This window comes from Pezoporus occidentalis, unplaced genomic scaffold (assembly GCF_034315485.1).
Source record: "Pezoporus occidentalis ecotype Australia unplaced genomic scaffold, CSIRO_AGI_Poc_V1 ctg18, whole genome shotgun sequence".
In the NCBI taxonomy this organism is placed as follows: Eukaryota; Metazoa; Chordata; class Aves; order Psittaciformes; family Psittacidae; genus Pezoporus; species Pezoporus occidentalis.
Genome location: NW_026913640.1, coordinates 2,479,617 through 2,494,660, shown reverse-complemented (window position 1 = coordinate 2,494,660; position 15,044 = coordinate 2,479,617). Strand labels below are relative to the sequence as shown.

Sequence of the window (15,044 nt, the reverse complement as noted above, 5' to 3'; positions counted from 1 at the left end):
GACACAAGTCCTCTCCACAACCCCCAAGCTATCTAGCGAAGCTGAGCAGCCACAGGTTGGCTTTTTTAACTCCGGAGCTGGAAGAGGAATGCCCTCCTTGTTGCCGGCGGCTCCTGACCTGCGCAGGGAGCGCCAGGGAGCGCCCGGCAGCGGCCCCATGTGCAGCCCCTACGAGGCGCGGCCCCTGCAGCCGCCCTGGTAATGAATATTTACATCCCCTGGAAAACTGCAGCTCGCCGCCGCCGAGGGGCCGGGCAAGGCTGGTAGCCGGAGCTCGTTATCTTTCCCGCATGCGAATGAGCCCGTCCCGCGGCTCTTGGCTCAGGTGTGCCTGGCTTTTCTTCCATTAGATTATCAATTGAGGTTAGGAAGGAGACCCAAAGCTTCCCGATAGCGCGGTGCCATATGGAAAATCTGCGCTATTTTGATTATGCTCTGTGTAAACATTTTAATATCGGATCCTTAAAATCCAGAGACTATCCCAAAGGGGATTAAAACATAATCCTCTCTCTTTATAGCTGTAGTGGATTAATTTCGTATTCTCTCAGTGGCTGGCTTGCTCCCTGAAGGCTACAACAAAAAGACTCTGTGCTCCTTAAACATGCTATGGAATTGGAAGTTGTAATTGGAGATTTCCAAAGGACAAGTGTAAAAATGACAATGTTAATGCCGTCTTTTTTTTTTTTCCTTGTGCTTTCAGGAGAAAAAAAAAAATCTGCAAAGACTTTTTTAACTTAGTTGGAACACTCCGTCCCCCGAAATCCTGTAATTTGACTACTGTTCATTATGCTCACTGCTTCTTTTTTGCTAATGGGGGGGAAGGGGGGGGGCGGGAATCAAACGCTTTCTCATCTGGAAAGTACGATAACGCTTATCCCTTGTTGCGTTTTAACACCTCTGACACGTTTACATTGCAACAAATGTAGGGTGTTATTTGAGCAGAACGGGGCGCAGATGTCAAGGTACCGGTCTAGGAGCTCGGAGCCTTTTTTTCGGGAGGAGGAGGAGGAAGAACCCGGAAATCCCCTATTTCCCCTGCATTCAGCAGTGGGCTCAAAAGTGAATGTCCCCTCTCCCTCTCCACCCAGCCCCCTGCCTTGCAGCTCGGCACCCTCCTCCGTGTGAGAGTGCCTGTCGCTAGCACAGCCGCCAGCCTAGGGGCACCTACTGTCTTCTCCTGGGTGTCAGGTTGTAGTGTTCGGCCTTTTGACCACTAAAGAGCAGTGGCTTTATTTTTATTTTAGCCGCACAGCACCAGGGAAAAGAGGTAATTGGATTAAATTGATGGTCTTCCTTCTGGGGCTCAGCAAAGCCCACAAACGCCTCTTTAATATGCTAACATATCGGGTCGTTTCCACGACGCATCTTCCGAAGGCGCTTTTCTTCCCGCACAAAGGCCCGGGAGCCCATCACCGTGCGCCGCGCCGGGCGGCGGCTCCCGGCCGCGCTCAAGGAAGGTGAAGGGGGGACTGGGACGCTGTTCTTGAGTAGACAAGTGCTTCTGCAGGGCAGAGAGCCGCGCTCTGCCCAGACCCCCCTTCTGTAAACACAAAGAAAGGGGGCCTGGGGAATAGAAACCCAAATCCACTTGTAATCGTACAAGGGAATCGGGCGTAATTACTCGAGCAGCCTTGATGAAGATTGATGAGACTTTAACGCGGCGTTTCGGATCGATCACCCTGCCCTGCGGAGCCTGCAGCCGGGCTTCCCCGGCCCGGCCCAGCTCGGCTCGGCTCCTTCCTCACCGCCAAGGGAGGGAGGGAAGATGGAGGAGAGACAGGGGGAGCAGCAAAGCGAGCCCGGCGCGTGTGGTTCTGATCAGCTGACTAGGGTCAAGAGGCTACCCCGGTTTATTAGGAGATGGAAAACAATAAAATGAAAGAAAATAGAGTTTGTATCAATATTATCCAGCCTGCCACACTGGGCTGCTGAAAGCTGTCACTGAAACTACACGCTTTAGCTTCCCTTTGTATATACGGTAACCCGTGCCTTCCGCTTTATTTATTTTGCAGAATAAATGACAAAACATTGTGCAATACGGGCTCAAATTGGGTGTTACAGTAAAGTAAAATATTAACAACATGACAGATGCGCTGATACAGGACTAATTTGGTTTAAGTGAGTAATTGGAAGTGTCGCTTACATGATCTGGTAGTAAAGCATATGGGATACTGGGGGAGGAGGAAAGGTTGCATCCATGCCCTTGGTCTGGGTGCCAAGTGTGGCCCAGGGCTCACCTCCACTGTACTGGGCTCCCCGATCATGGAGAGCCGTCATCCCCAGAGATATGGGTGCCCGGGGCCTGCAGGCCCTCCCTGCTGTCCGAGCAAGGTCTTCTCTATGGCACAGGAGAATTCAACTGCACAAACCAAGCAAACCCGTTTTAGCATTCACTGGGATAATCAGTTTGCCAGTTTTCAAAAGGTGCTTCAGTCATGTCTGTAGCTTCTCAGTACTGAGGCTTTATTATTTGTACATCAGATGTGTGTGTGTGCCTGCACGTGGATATGTGTATTTATATATGTGTATACAAATTACCCTGCACGCTTTAGTGGTTAAATCTTGAAAAGTGGTTTATTTTCAATCTTTTAATTAGAGCAAGTGAGCTTCCTATACATGGACACTGTCACCTTTACAGGAGATTTCATTTGTATCGAAGATGGTGAAAAAAAAAAAGATCCTCCTGTTCTCTTTTGCATTAAAGCAGAAGGTTGTGGGTTTTTTTTCCCATAATTAAACCCTAACAATTTGTGCGGAGGAATCTGCTTTTTATAATAGGTTTTCCCAACCCCCTCTCTTCAGTGCCCGTGTAAGCATCTCGATATGGAATATATTTGAGCGAAATATTGTTACCGTAATTTTAAGAGGATTAAGTGGCAGCAAGCTGAAATAAAAATGATGTTGCCGTAAATATATTTAACGATGCTAGCTTTTGCGTGCTTTTGGTATGGAAGTAGGTAAAAACCCCATAATTTTTCGCTATGCTTTTGGAGTTGAACTCTGGACCCAGAGTTAATAATAATGTCCCCAGGCTCCGCAGGACCGATGTAGTGGGCAGGGGCTGCTGGCCGGGGGCTGCTCTGCCGCCCGTTCGCCACGGCCCGAATCCATCGCTTTCAGGTCGAAGCTGGGTGTAACGAGTTGCCGCTATCGCACATAAACAGCGGTAGTCTTAACGAGGAGCAAAGGGGCATGAAAAGAGAAGGGACCTACTTCTAAAAGGCAGCTATTTTTCACTCTAACTCCTCTGAATTTCGCTGCTGGCTGATTTATCTCGCAACCCCGGAGCTCACAAACTCGCCTCTGTCCTGACCACGGAGTTCAAAGCACTGACCGCGGGCAGGAGGGGAATGAACACGGGGGTTTACAAACGGAGTTTATGAGGGGGCTCGCCGGGCACTGGCTTGGCGGAGGGGAGGGGAAGGGCCACCGGGAATGGGCCGGCCGGGCGCCTCCAGCCTGACCCTCGCTTTGCCTTGCAGGCCCTGTGGTCCTCAGCACACCGGCACAGCTCATCGCCCCCGTGGTGGTGGCCAAGGGGACGTTGTCCATCACCACCACGGAAATCTATTTCGAGGTGGACGAGGATGACCCGGCCTTCAAGAAGATCGACCCCAAGGTGAGTGCGGCCGGCGGGCGGCTCGGGCCCCCTCCTCATCTTCATCTCCGTCTTCATGACCATCCCCGGTCCTGGTCCCGGCACACGTGGGCCGAGGCTGCCCTTCCCCCCGCTCCAGACTCCCGTCTGCCGCCTCTCGCTGCGTTTTATTTAAAGAAAAGAAAAAAAAAAAAAGCGCAATGTATTAATGATGTTAAATCCTCTGTTACTCAGCGTGCGCGTTTTCCAACAGCCTTTCGCTCGGTGCCTTTGTATGAACGTGGTCAGATTTAGCAGTTAAGCCAATTGCTCTGAAATCCCTGGAGAGAGCATCAGCCCCAGCCCCAGTCCCAGCCCTCAGCCTTTCCGAGGCACAGCGGTTTTTTTGCCCTTCCGAGGATATCGTAGAATCCCGTTATTTCAAGAACGTTAGTTTCCGTGTAAGAAAATACGACGCATTTTGTAAACACTCTGACTGCTGAAATGCAAGGTCATGCTGATTTTCGGGGGGGGGGGGGGGGGGGGGCGAAAGAAGGAAAAGGAAAAGAGAAATAGGCATGTGCCCAAGACTTGATTCCTGGGAAAGCTCTGGGTTTTTTCTCAAGTCATTTACTACTACCAGTTCTCTAGCGCCTCCTCCCCCCTCCGCGGAAGCCTCCAGCCCAGCCGCCGCAAAGCAGGGGTGCGTGACTGGAGCGGAAACCTTTCCGTGGCTTCCTCCCGCGGGCGCGGAGCGGGGGCTGCCGCGGGGGGGGGGGTCAGGGGGTGCGGAGGGGCCGTCTGTTACAGGGTCTTTTTTAGCCTTATCGCTGTTACTGCGCTGGGAAATGTTAGAAGAGAAAAAAATGGGGAGGTGCCTCTGGTTTGTTTGGGTTTTGGTTTTCCTGAAGAAATATCAGAAATAATTTCCAAGAAAATTCTAGCGACCTCGTCTGAATATGTTTATAATATAGCGATTTCTCTTTTGCGAATAATTTCTCAAACTCTGAACTTTCTTTGCAGTGCTGGGAAAAAAAAAAAAAAAACCAAAACAAAAAACAACTGTCAGAATCACTTGGGATAACGATTTCGTTAGGGAAATATTTCCCACTGGAAACAGTTGCTAGTGGGTGTTACACAGGCGATCGGCCTCTTTCAGCACTTGTTGACTGTCAGGGTACTAAACCGATTCCGCGTTGTGATTCTGCGTTTTGATTTTAAAGCCGTTTTAAGAAAGGCGCAGTAAAAAGGACCAGGCGCTGAGGTACGGAGAGGCAATGTTGGATCGCTTGCAGTTCTGTAGCCACACACACGTTATTCCCTTAGAATGCCCTGGGAGCGCAGGGGCTTGATTTCTAGGAGTACAACTGGCAATCTTATCACATTCATAACGGATTTGTAGGTCAGAAGTAATATTGTTCACTTTATTGGTGCCGGCTTGAACCTTTCACATATAAATTTTATTTTCTTCTTTATTACTACTTGTGCAAAAACATGAGTTTTATCAGGTTTACTGCTTGGCTTACTCGGTACACTGGCTACTGAAGGGATACGTTGTGTTTCCTCAGCTTTGCTCATCACCGAACAGAAACACAGCAGTGCCATGTAGTAAACCTTTCGAAAACAGATTTCTTTTCTGACGGCTGAAAAAAACTGTTACTGCATGAATAACAACATCGGTGTCTGACAGATGCTGATGGTCATGTGGAGATACATTCTTCTAAATTCTGGTGTGTCTGGAGCACCAATATTTCCCTGTTCTATAAAACTATTAAAAATGCAAAAATCAGGCGTCTGCCCCCAAGTTTTCAGCTTTACAGGGTTTAAGCAACTATGCACAGGAAGGCAAAATTCACAAAACATAGCTGCCTCTGTTTTTTCAAGTAGAAAACTTGATCCAGTATTGAAACGCTTACCCATATGCATTTTACTTCATTTATTAGCTTGTAATTAAATAAACCAGCAACAGAAATTAAAATCTAAATCACAAAAGGTAATTTTCCAGTGTATTTCAAGTGCATTTTCAAATATATAACTCCAATATTCAAGCGTTATTATATAAGCAGAATCCAAATTTCTTTTGAATATATTTAAATAACATTTCAAGTATATTTATGGAATGTTAGAAATAGAACAAGCAATATATATGAAACGAAAAATGTAAACTTGTTAAGTTCAGACACTTCCAAAGACAATTAACAAAAGTACCATGATAAAATCTACCTTTTTTAATGGTATCTTCTCTTTAGCAGAAAATGTCCTTGAAGTATCCAAAATGGCAATTTAACTTCTGTTCACCAAATCACAAAACACCAACATCCACAATTTCAAAGACAATGTGAGATCACAATATTTGATACAAATCAAAGGTACATTAGGGTTTGTTCAGGTGGCATATCCAAATAGCTTTTACTCACAAAGGGTTTACATAAAAATACTGGGGTTTATTATAATCCATTGGTACCGTTTCTAGGCTGAATGGTCACAATCAAGTTAAATAACGGCCAATTTTCTTTTCTAGGTAACACACTTTTTTATCATTACTGTTTTCCTTTTTATTTTTTTTTTTTTTCTTTCACGGGGAACTGCAAAATTGTGACCAAGATAAGAGAGGAACGATATTTGATGTTGTTTTTCTTTGTGAAGAGCCTAAGCTATATTCCTTTTTGAAAGAGAACATTATTTGTATTGTCAAATGGAAACGTTTGACTTTTCGAACAGGCAGGTTAAACTTCATCGGGAAATAAGCAGATTTGTCGTTAGGGCCGGTTTTATAGTTACCCTCTAAAGTTTCTCCAAACTTTTCGGGTTGGTAAGTATTTCCCTAGCCAGTCGCCACGTTTGTTTTGCCGCGTTTTCAAGGGCCGAGTGAGGTTTGCCCTGAAAGAGGTCTAAATTGGGCAAGAAGTAATGCGGGCACCTCCTGCACTGGAGGCAGGAGATGAGCTGCAGTAAAATCCCGTTGAGCCTATCGCCCAGGCACGACTCGTCCCAGTCCGATTCGCGGGGATGCTTTTCGCACTCGTAGGAAACCAGAGTCTTCATGTGATAATTATTCAGGGGCTGGCCCGGCAGCTCCAGGTGACGGTCCCGTAAGGTTTTGAGGATAGAGAGGCATTTCTTCCTGCAGCCGCCCATCTGCAGTCTGTTCTCGGCTTCCGCGAACTGCAGGACCCAGGCATCGCTCTCGGCCGAGCTTTGCTTGCCGGCCAGAGAGTGGCACTCCTTGGACAAGAGGTTGAAGCCTTCCGCCTTGACCTCGGCCACCCTGTTGGGTCCCGGCCAGGGGATGTGGGGGAGCGGCCAGTGGGCAGCGCTCCGAGGCCAGATCCCCGTGCACTTGAACGCCGGAGTGATCTGCACCACGTACCGATCCCTGATCCTCAGCTTCACCTCGCTAGTGTCTGCCACCATCTTTACCACGTCTCTGTAACTGCACTTATCCACGGCTTGAGCCACCAGAGTCTGAAATCTGGACCGGATTTTGCGAGCGGAGAGGTAGCCAGACGCCGTGATGAACTCCACCCAGAGGGACATACTCCTCTTTCGCCCGTCGCTTAACTTTAACACAGCGCAGCCCGGCAAGGAGCCGTCGTCCACGAAGTTGAATACCCCCATTTGGTTCAGGTACAGCACGACTTCAAACTCCGTGGGGGAGATAACTTCCAACCCCTCGTAGCGATTGTCCATCTCGTTCAAGGAACTGATGAAGCGAGGCTCCTGCACCTCCACCTCCTTCAGCACGTCCGACACCACTTTGCAGACTTCTCGAATTGTTTTGGCGATGGCAGCTTTCCTGGCTTGGCATTTCTCGTTGTAGTATTTATTCAAGTGATACACCAGCTTGGCCTGGGCCGCGATCATGTTGGGGCAGAGATCCGGGTTGTATACCGGAGTCTCGCAATAGGCTGTGGGATCCAATGCGGCTGCTAAGGCTGGAGCCAACTTCAGAGGAATAACAGGCTGCCGCACTCTGAAATGTAACAAATGTTTTTCAAAATGCGCCGGGGCTGCTGCTCCTCAGATGCTCTCTTCCTGCTTTTTTAGATCAGCCGTCTTGAAGTGTGTGTGGCGGGGAGGGGGGGTTGGGGGGCGGGGGACTGGAGGGGGAGATATTTTTCCTCCCCCTTTTTTTAAAGGGTCCGTAAGTGAGAGGAAAGCATCGAGAGCTGCACCTTCCCCCGCAGCAAGAAAAACAAAAGTTGCAGTGAGGCACAGTGAGGCTTCCAGTAGTCAAAATAATAAAACCTCTTCGTATTTATTTATGTTTTCCCGTAGTAATCACTGTGTGTATGCAGGGTGGTTAATCAGATGGTGGTGGGGGGAAAAAAGTGCCGTGTGTGTGTGTATATGTCAGAAGAAGCTGGCTGTTGGTTTGTATAAGAGCCCAGATGCACTCGTGTGGAAATTATAAAGGCAGGGCCAGGCAGGCGGGCGGCCAATCGCCACTGGGCTCGTCACTGCAGCCTCTTTCAGCTCAAACCCGGCTAATTAATCCCTCTCTCGGAGATAGATATGTATACACACACACGCACACAGGCACATATAGAGAGGTAGAAGGTTACTGGTTGAAAAACCTCGCCGATCATCTGTGCACTCGGAAACCGGGAGAAATCGCTCTCCTTGCGGTGTAACGTGCAGGGTATTGACGTTTCGAAGGGACTCGGCAGAAGGGTGCCGCTCTGCAGTGCGCCCGCCGTGCTTCCCCTGGCCGCGGCGCGGGTGCAGGTGTATTTCCGGGCATCCCCCACCTCGGGAGCCACACACCGGGCTCGCTCCTGCGAGGTCATTGACTCACACTCGGCAGCACATCACGCTGTCCTTTCCTCCTGATAGTAGCCTCTAACAGCAAGAGAGAAGTTCTTGGTTTATTTTTTCCTCTCGTGAATCGGTCAGTGAAGAAGGCAGCAGATTCACGGCAAATTTAGTGTCCTTTGGAATAAAGTATCACGCAAAAGTCCTCGATTTGTATTGTTCTAAAAGATCTTCTGACGGGCTCTAATCGATTTTGAGGCTTAATGCATTTCGGCATTGCTTCTGCCTGGCTTTTTGTGTTTGTACCTCGCAAGGGAGAATCAATCGCTAAACTTACTTGTCAGGTCTTTTTCACGTTTCCTCCAGAAATATAGCAGATATGAACGGTAAATCTCATCTGCCAGTTCTTAGCTTTGTTTTTATATTCCGAATAGCACTCCGATATATTGTGAAGAGTGGATGCTCAGCTGCTTTTTGAGGCGCCACTATAAGTATCTATTAATTTCAAACTCGGACGATTTATCGTATAGCGAGCTCTGCTAGCAAGCTGCGTTTAGTAAATGTGCACACGGGAGGCATGCTAGCGACTGCATGCATGCTGGCATGCTACGAATCTGACAGTTTGGGGTTTCGTGTGTTTGATGCGTAATTAGCAAATTTTGCCTTCAGTACTTTAAGTGTTAGGAACCGGGACCTTTATTTGCAAATAAGCTGGAGTGGCAAAGTGTTCTGCTTTGCAGCATTTACCGAGCTTCACTTAAAAAGAATCCTTAATTATAAATGTATGTGTGTGTTATACACAAGAGCAAAGCTTTTAATCGCCTGGAATCTTGAATCCACTGCCCGATTACTAATTCTTAAAGTCACTGTCACAGGCATATATAAGGAGAAGTCATACCACAAAGAACATTTCACATTTATTCACCGTATTAATAAGACCAACTTTATTGGACATATCGGAGAATTTCTGATTTTGTGCTTGGCTCGCTCGGTCTGGCGTTTATACGGGTGCTCCCCGTGCCGCTTCCCAGGAGGAAGCTGATGCGGGAATAATTTTCTGCCCATTCGTGAAGTAGGGCTGGGGCTGTCTTGGGGCGCCACGCTGAAGAACTGCAGGTGACAGCTCGTCCCGAAGCAGCTTTTCCTCTCCCCGGCCGCAGCCCCTCCTGCCGACGGCGGAGAGGCGGCCTCTTTCTGGCTATTCGGGCTAAGAGGAGCTGGTTTCCTGCCAGCTCTTCTCCCTCCTCCGGGTAGTTTCCCGGCCAGGCGGCGTGACACACGTGGCTTGCCCCGGCCGCGACCGAGCTGCCGGCAGTGGAGACACACCGCACCGGTCCCGGGGCCTTCCGAGCCGCCGCCCGGGACCTGGGCTGCCCCCGCTTTCCCCGAGCAGGCACTTAGGGGGCTCCTGGCTGGGTCGGAGGGGACAGCCCGGCGCCTCCCCGCCGCCGCCGTCCCCCCGCTGTTCTTACTGGCGGCTGCCCCCAGGTGCACGGGGAACCTGACGCGGTGGGGTTGGGGACGGCCATCGCCCCCCTCCCTGGCAGCCGGCTCGGTGGCACCGCCGCAGGCCCCGTCGGCGGGCGGGGAGGGGGAGGCACCAAGCCGGCTAGGCACATCCCGCCCTACTGCCCCCGCCGAAGGGGCTCAGACGACCCCTCCTTCCCCCGCCCGCCCCTCGGGGCCGGGGGCGATGCCGGTCGCGCCCTGCCTTCAGATGCGGGTGCGGTGCTCGTCGGAGCAGGGCACGGGCGGGGTGTGCGGAGGAAGGAAAAGCGGCGAAGTTGGGTCTAACTCTGGCGGGCGGGTCCCGGGGACTTCGTGGGGCGGGGGATGCCTGCGGCGGTGCTGGCTGAGGCCCTGCTTGCTGCCCTGGTGCGGCGGCGGCGGCCGCTCGGTCCCGGAGCCGGCCATCGCGAAATCTCCAGCCTTGCCTGGTCCGGGGTGGTTTCTTTCCGGTTTAAATAAGAAAAAGCGCCTTCTCCGCGAGGTTTCATACCGCAGCGATGTCAAAACGAAAGTTAGAGCTGCCGGAAAAAAGGTTGTGCCTCCCGCCCATCTCCGCCGAGTGAACAGCCCGTCCCTGCGGCGGCCCCTGGGCTCCCCAGCCCTTCCCCAGCGCTTAGGCTCTCCATCCTGGCCTCAGCTCCTTGGTTCCTCAATCCCTCGGCTCCCCATCCCTCCCCAACCGCATGGTGCCCCATCCCTCTCCATCCCCTCGTCTCTTCATCCCTTCCTCATCCCCTCGGCTCCCCATCCCTCCCCGTGCCGTCCCAGCCCCTCGGCCGCACCGGCGCTGCACGCTGGGGGTGGCAGCATTTCGGAGAGGTTTTATTTTTGCTCTGTGGTCTTATCTCGGTGAATCCAGTTGCTGCAGGCAAAAGGCGACAGGTCGAACCTTTAAGGTGTCAGAAAGCTTAATTTTCATAATGTGGCAAAATTAATTTAACTTAAATTACGTCATATCCTAAGTCAGAGCTTTCAGTGTATAATGCTAAGATCAATTTACGGTATCAAGTAATGCAGGTTATACGTATTTACTGTACCTTGGTGGCTATGGGAAACACTAGCTTTAGTTTTGGCTGGGCGATGTGTAGCAGAGAAGGTTGCTATTGACTTCACTGTGTCGTTTCATTTCACGTGTACACAATAAACTTTTGATAGTTTGGAGATTTGTGGATTTAGGCATCGCTGACACCAGTCAACCACTGAAATGTGACTGCTTAGGTGACTCGATCGTTTAACATGACAAGAAAGTCGGTGATTTGGTTTAGATTCTGAAAATTATTATCTGTTTGAGTAAATATGACACAAAATATGAATATTTTCGAAGCTTCTGAGCACTTACTGCAGTTAGTTTTTCTCTGTAGTTATCAATATGTCCTTCATAAATAACAAAGGAAAGAACACCTTTTCATCACTGAGTTCTATTTTTATATGTACTGAGTTGTTTTGGAAAATTCGGATTAAAATCACCTCATTAAAATGATGATTGATCATTTGTCATGATAATGGTACCATATGATATGGGTGACTTTTACCAAATTACTGTTTTCTAGATACTTACTCCTAATTAGGGGTACTATAACAGTAGTTGTGGAACTCTGCTGCTTAGTTCCCATCTTTCAAACTGCAGTGCCTTGTCAGATAGTGCTCACGTTAGCCAAATGATGTTGAAAATCTTTGACTGCAGGTACTCGCCCACTCCCCTCAAACGGGATTTGAAAATGAAAGAGAAGAAAAAAAGAACACTGCCATATATAAATTTCACCAATAATTTCATATGGTGAAAAGTGGAGTTAAAATGCACATGCAGATGCATATATGCACAAAGTGCTTGCACTGATATCACTTTATATTTCTTATGATATAGTGATGGTTATTCCACACACAACTGCTCATGAATTTTAAAGTTTTATTTTTTAATATCTGCCTATTGCACTAGGGAGCCAGGAAAAAAATGAAGCCGAGTTGATTAAATTATTTATCCCTACTGGTGAAGTGAGTTTGAAGGCTCATTGAATGTATCTGATTTCTTGGCTCTTCTTTCTCCCCTTCCCTCCTGAATTCATACTGGTTATTTCATCCGTATCATCCTGCCAGCAACAATAAATTTACTTTTTTCCAAGTAGGAAAACTAAAGACATATATTTGTGCCGAGTTTGCTTTAAGTGTCATATTATATAAAATAGGCAGCATCAATTTTTGATGATAGAAGTTGATAGTACCTGTGGTTTTCTGTATTCTTATTTTGTAGTTTACTTTTTGCCTCCACATTCAAATTTAGGAGCAAGTGAAATGTTTAAATGCAAGTTGCTACAGTATTTGCAAAAGTGCAATTTTAATAAATGTGTATAAATTTCTGTATAATTTGGTATGCATTTTTCTTCCATTATCTACAATATTCTGCAAATGGTTTTTATTCTTTTTTAAAAATGGGATGTAGCTACTTTTTACAGTACACAGGTACCATTCATTAGTGCTAAATGTGTGCATGTATTCTCTTCCAATTAAAAATAATGCTAATAAAAATCATCAATTTTTATATAACATGAAAATAGTTTGCAGTACTGTTGGACTTAGTCATCCTAGGTCTTTTGGATGAACTGTTAATGATTTAAATTCTTCTAATCTGCAGTCTGTTAAGGGAAAAAACAGTAATTGATTTGTTTTATATAAAACATTATGTCTCAAAAGTAAGCATGGAGGTTTCACAGCTGTAATTTAGCTAGAACTGCGGAAACATTCAAGCAGGGGAAAAAATGCATTGAATTATTCATTTGGTTCACTTCTCCATCAGCTTCTCCGAAGCCAGACATTCCTTAAGGTATAGTGTTTTATTTAAGCAGTCAGCACTGGTTGTTTTTTTTTTTTATTTTATTTTTTTTTTAATCTGCTTGGAGAATGCTCTTTTCTGCTGAACTGTGGGGGGAGTGTGGAATCAGTGGGGATTAGCACCTTTTAATCTACTACATCTGTAGTGGGTCATCCAACACTGCAGAACTCTCATTACTCTCTCATCCCGTATATGATTAAATGACTGAAAATATTCAATGTTGACCTTGAAAATAAAGCTGTAAGTGTTGGATGAGCAGCTTCCCAAGACTTCATGTCTAAACTAATGTTTCCCCTTGGTAACTTGTAGCCCTAGAATACAGTTTGAGAAAGGACTAGAGCAATAGTCGGAACCAAAGTGTGGGAGCATTTGAAATGCATCATTATATAAATTATGACATCAGTCAGCTTGTTCATGCTGTATTTTATGAGTAATCCAGTATCTTATTAGCCCAGTCAACATGGGAGGTTGCTGTGTCTTGAAGACACTTATTTTTGTGACTGGTGTTTTTATGTAAGCTGGTTTCATCTTGATTAGCAAACTAAAAGACATCATCTTGTAGATAGCTGCTAGAGCTATTGGAATCAGCAGAAAAGATGTTGCTTAGCATCCTTGAGCACTAACTTATAGAAAGCTATAAATAAGCACCATCTTTTCACATACATTTTGTCATGTTAGGTGTTTATTGCTAATTTTCATGCTGCCAAAGCTTTGGGCATGTTAAATCCCTCTAACTCAAACCAAAACTTGCCCTCTCCCCTTATAGTAGCATAGGTATGGTAAATTACCTGTGTAACTCACTTTATCTTGATTTAGCTGTAAAACGACATGCCTAACATATTTCAGTGCAGACTTTTTTTTTTTTTTAATGTAGTGTATAGCTGTCTGATATTTTCTTTCCAAATAACGGTGAAGGAAGGAGTTGAGTGAGTTGGTTGCCAGTGATTAATACATTTCATTGAACCTTATGAAGACCCTGGTCTTTCCAATGCACACATGGCTAGTGAAACATTCAGCTGGTATTGGTGAGGTCACGGGCTTCTTTAGGCTCACAGTTAAGTGCACGAGCAGTTATTTTCAGGATCAGGGCCAAAGTGGGATAGCACTCTGAGGTTAGCTTTTCAATTGGATGAAATACAGTAAGCCTTTAAAATACCTAATGCATTAAGTACACGTGGTGTCAAGGAAGTACATTTTTTGGCCCAAATATCTAGTCTTCTTTCAAGCAGAACTTCCTCATTAATTTCATTGTGTTCTAGCGATAGTGTTGAATTTGCTTCTTGAGAAATGACAGTGCGGTTTTGTCCATATTTTAACAAGATGTCCCACAAAAATTCTTTCCCCAATCTGCTCTAAAGCTTTATGAAGAGGGTGAGGGCATTCAGAGAAATGAGTGAAAGATTATGTGTTCAAAAATCTCTATTTAACTGTATTTTTCATGTACTTTGGCATATTTAGGACTATTTCTATAACTTGCAAAAGGTACAGAATCTTTTAACAGGCTTAAATACAAGCAACCTAAATGCTAAAACCACTTATTCATTGTTTCTAAAAATATGCTAACTGTAACTGTAGTAGAAATGTATCAACAAACTTAGTATTTAAGGAAGAAGGGGAGAGATCTTTTCACAAAAAACTTGATACTTAATTCTTCTGGCCTTTAAAATGTATTGGCTTTCCTGCCACTACTCTGAACGTTTTTTTTTTCTGAGCTGGTGGAACATTGTCATTATAGAGAGTAATATTTTATCTAGGGGAGAATCGAGTCTTTTATTAAGAACAGCAAATTACTCTAGTTCTCCTCTTACTTGGGTTTAAAAATTTAACCTAGATTACCTACTGACCTTCCTACTTTTCCCTACCATTTTTTTTAGCCTATCTTTAGGACAGAATATGCAGAATTAGATCCCTTGCAGCTTAGGGCTAGTGTCATTGAAATGAGAAAGACTACAGAAATAACATGTGGTCCTGTAATTTCATAAATCTCAAAATTGTTGAAAGAAATACTAGATGCTTATGAAATATCTGTTTATCTTATAGAAATATTACTATTGATTTTTCTTAATAGTAGGAATAGATCTTGCCTTTCGGTTATGTTATTGTTTGTAATACTTTAGTACTATCAAAAAGAAGAAAAAGAAAAGATGGTGTATCTGTTAGGGTAGTGACAATGTTTTCTCTTAAGTCTCTTTAGTTTTAGGTGAGGCAAAGGAGGTATCTTTGGTTTTTTGCACTTCTGAACTTTCTTTATACACATTTTCAGTTGATACAGAATAATGATTTTGTAAAACTAAAGGAGAATTTTCAGAAAAAAAATGTTTTTAATCAATTCTGGTTTTAATAGTGTGGATTTACTTGTGTGACATGCTCAAAATA

The 15,044-nt window shown here is 45.9% G+C and overlaps 2 protein-coding genes across 13 annotated transcripts in view; one reads left to right on the top strand and one right to left on the bottom strand.

The window, feature by feature from the left end:
* The window catches only part of NBEA (neurobeachin), a 507,179-nt gene that overhangs the window by 346,221 nt on the left and 145,914 nt on the right, over positions 1–15,044 (top strand). For all 12 annotated transcript variants that reach the window (XM_062615053.1, XM_062615045.1, XM_062615050.1 and 9 more), the window contains one exon: positions 3,483–3,619. In XM_062615053.1, the coding sequence (XP_062471037.1) occupies positions 3,483–3,619 (137 nt within the window). The remainder of the gene's footprint in view (positions 1–3,482; positions 3,620–15,044) is intronic.
* MAB21L1 (mab-21 like 1) lies at positions 6,124–7,911 on the bottom strand. Its single transcript, XM_062615061.1, has one exon. It carries the CDS (start codon positions 7,439–7,441, stop codon positions 6,362–6,364), a length of 1,080 nt encoding a protein of 359 aa, XP_062471045.1. The 5' UTR covers positions 7,442–7,911; the 3' UTR covers positions 6,124–6,361.

Coding starts and splice junctions, on each gene's coding strand:
- MAB21L1 (XM_062615061.1), bottom strand. CDS start 7,441: ATGATCGCGGCCCAGGCCAAGCTGGTGTATCACTTGAATAAATACTAC.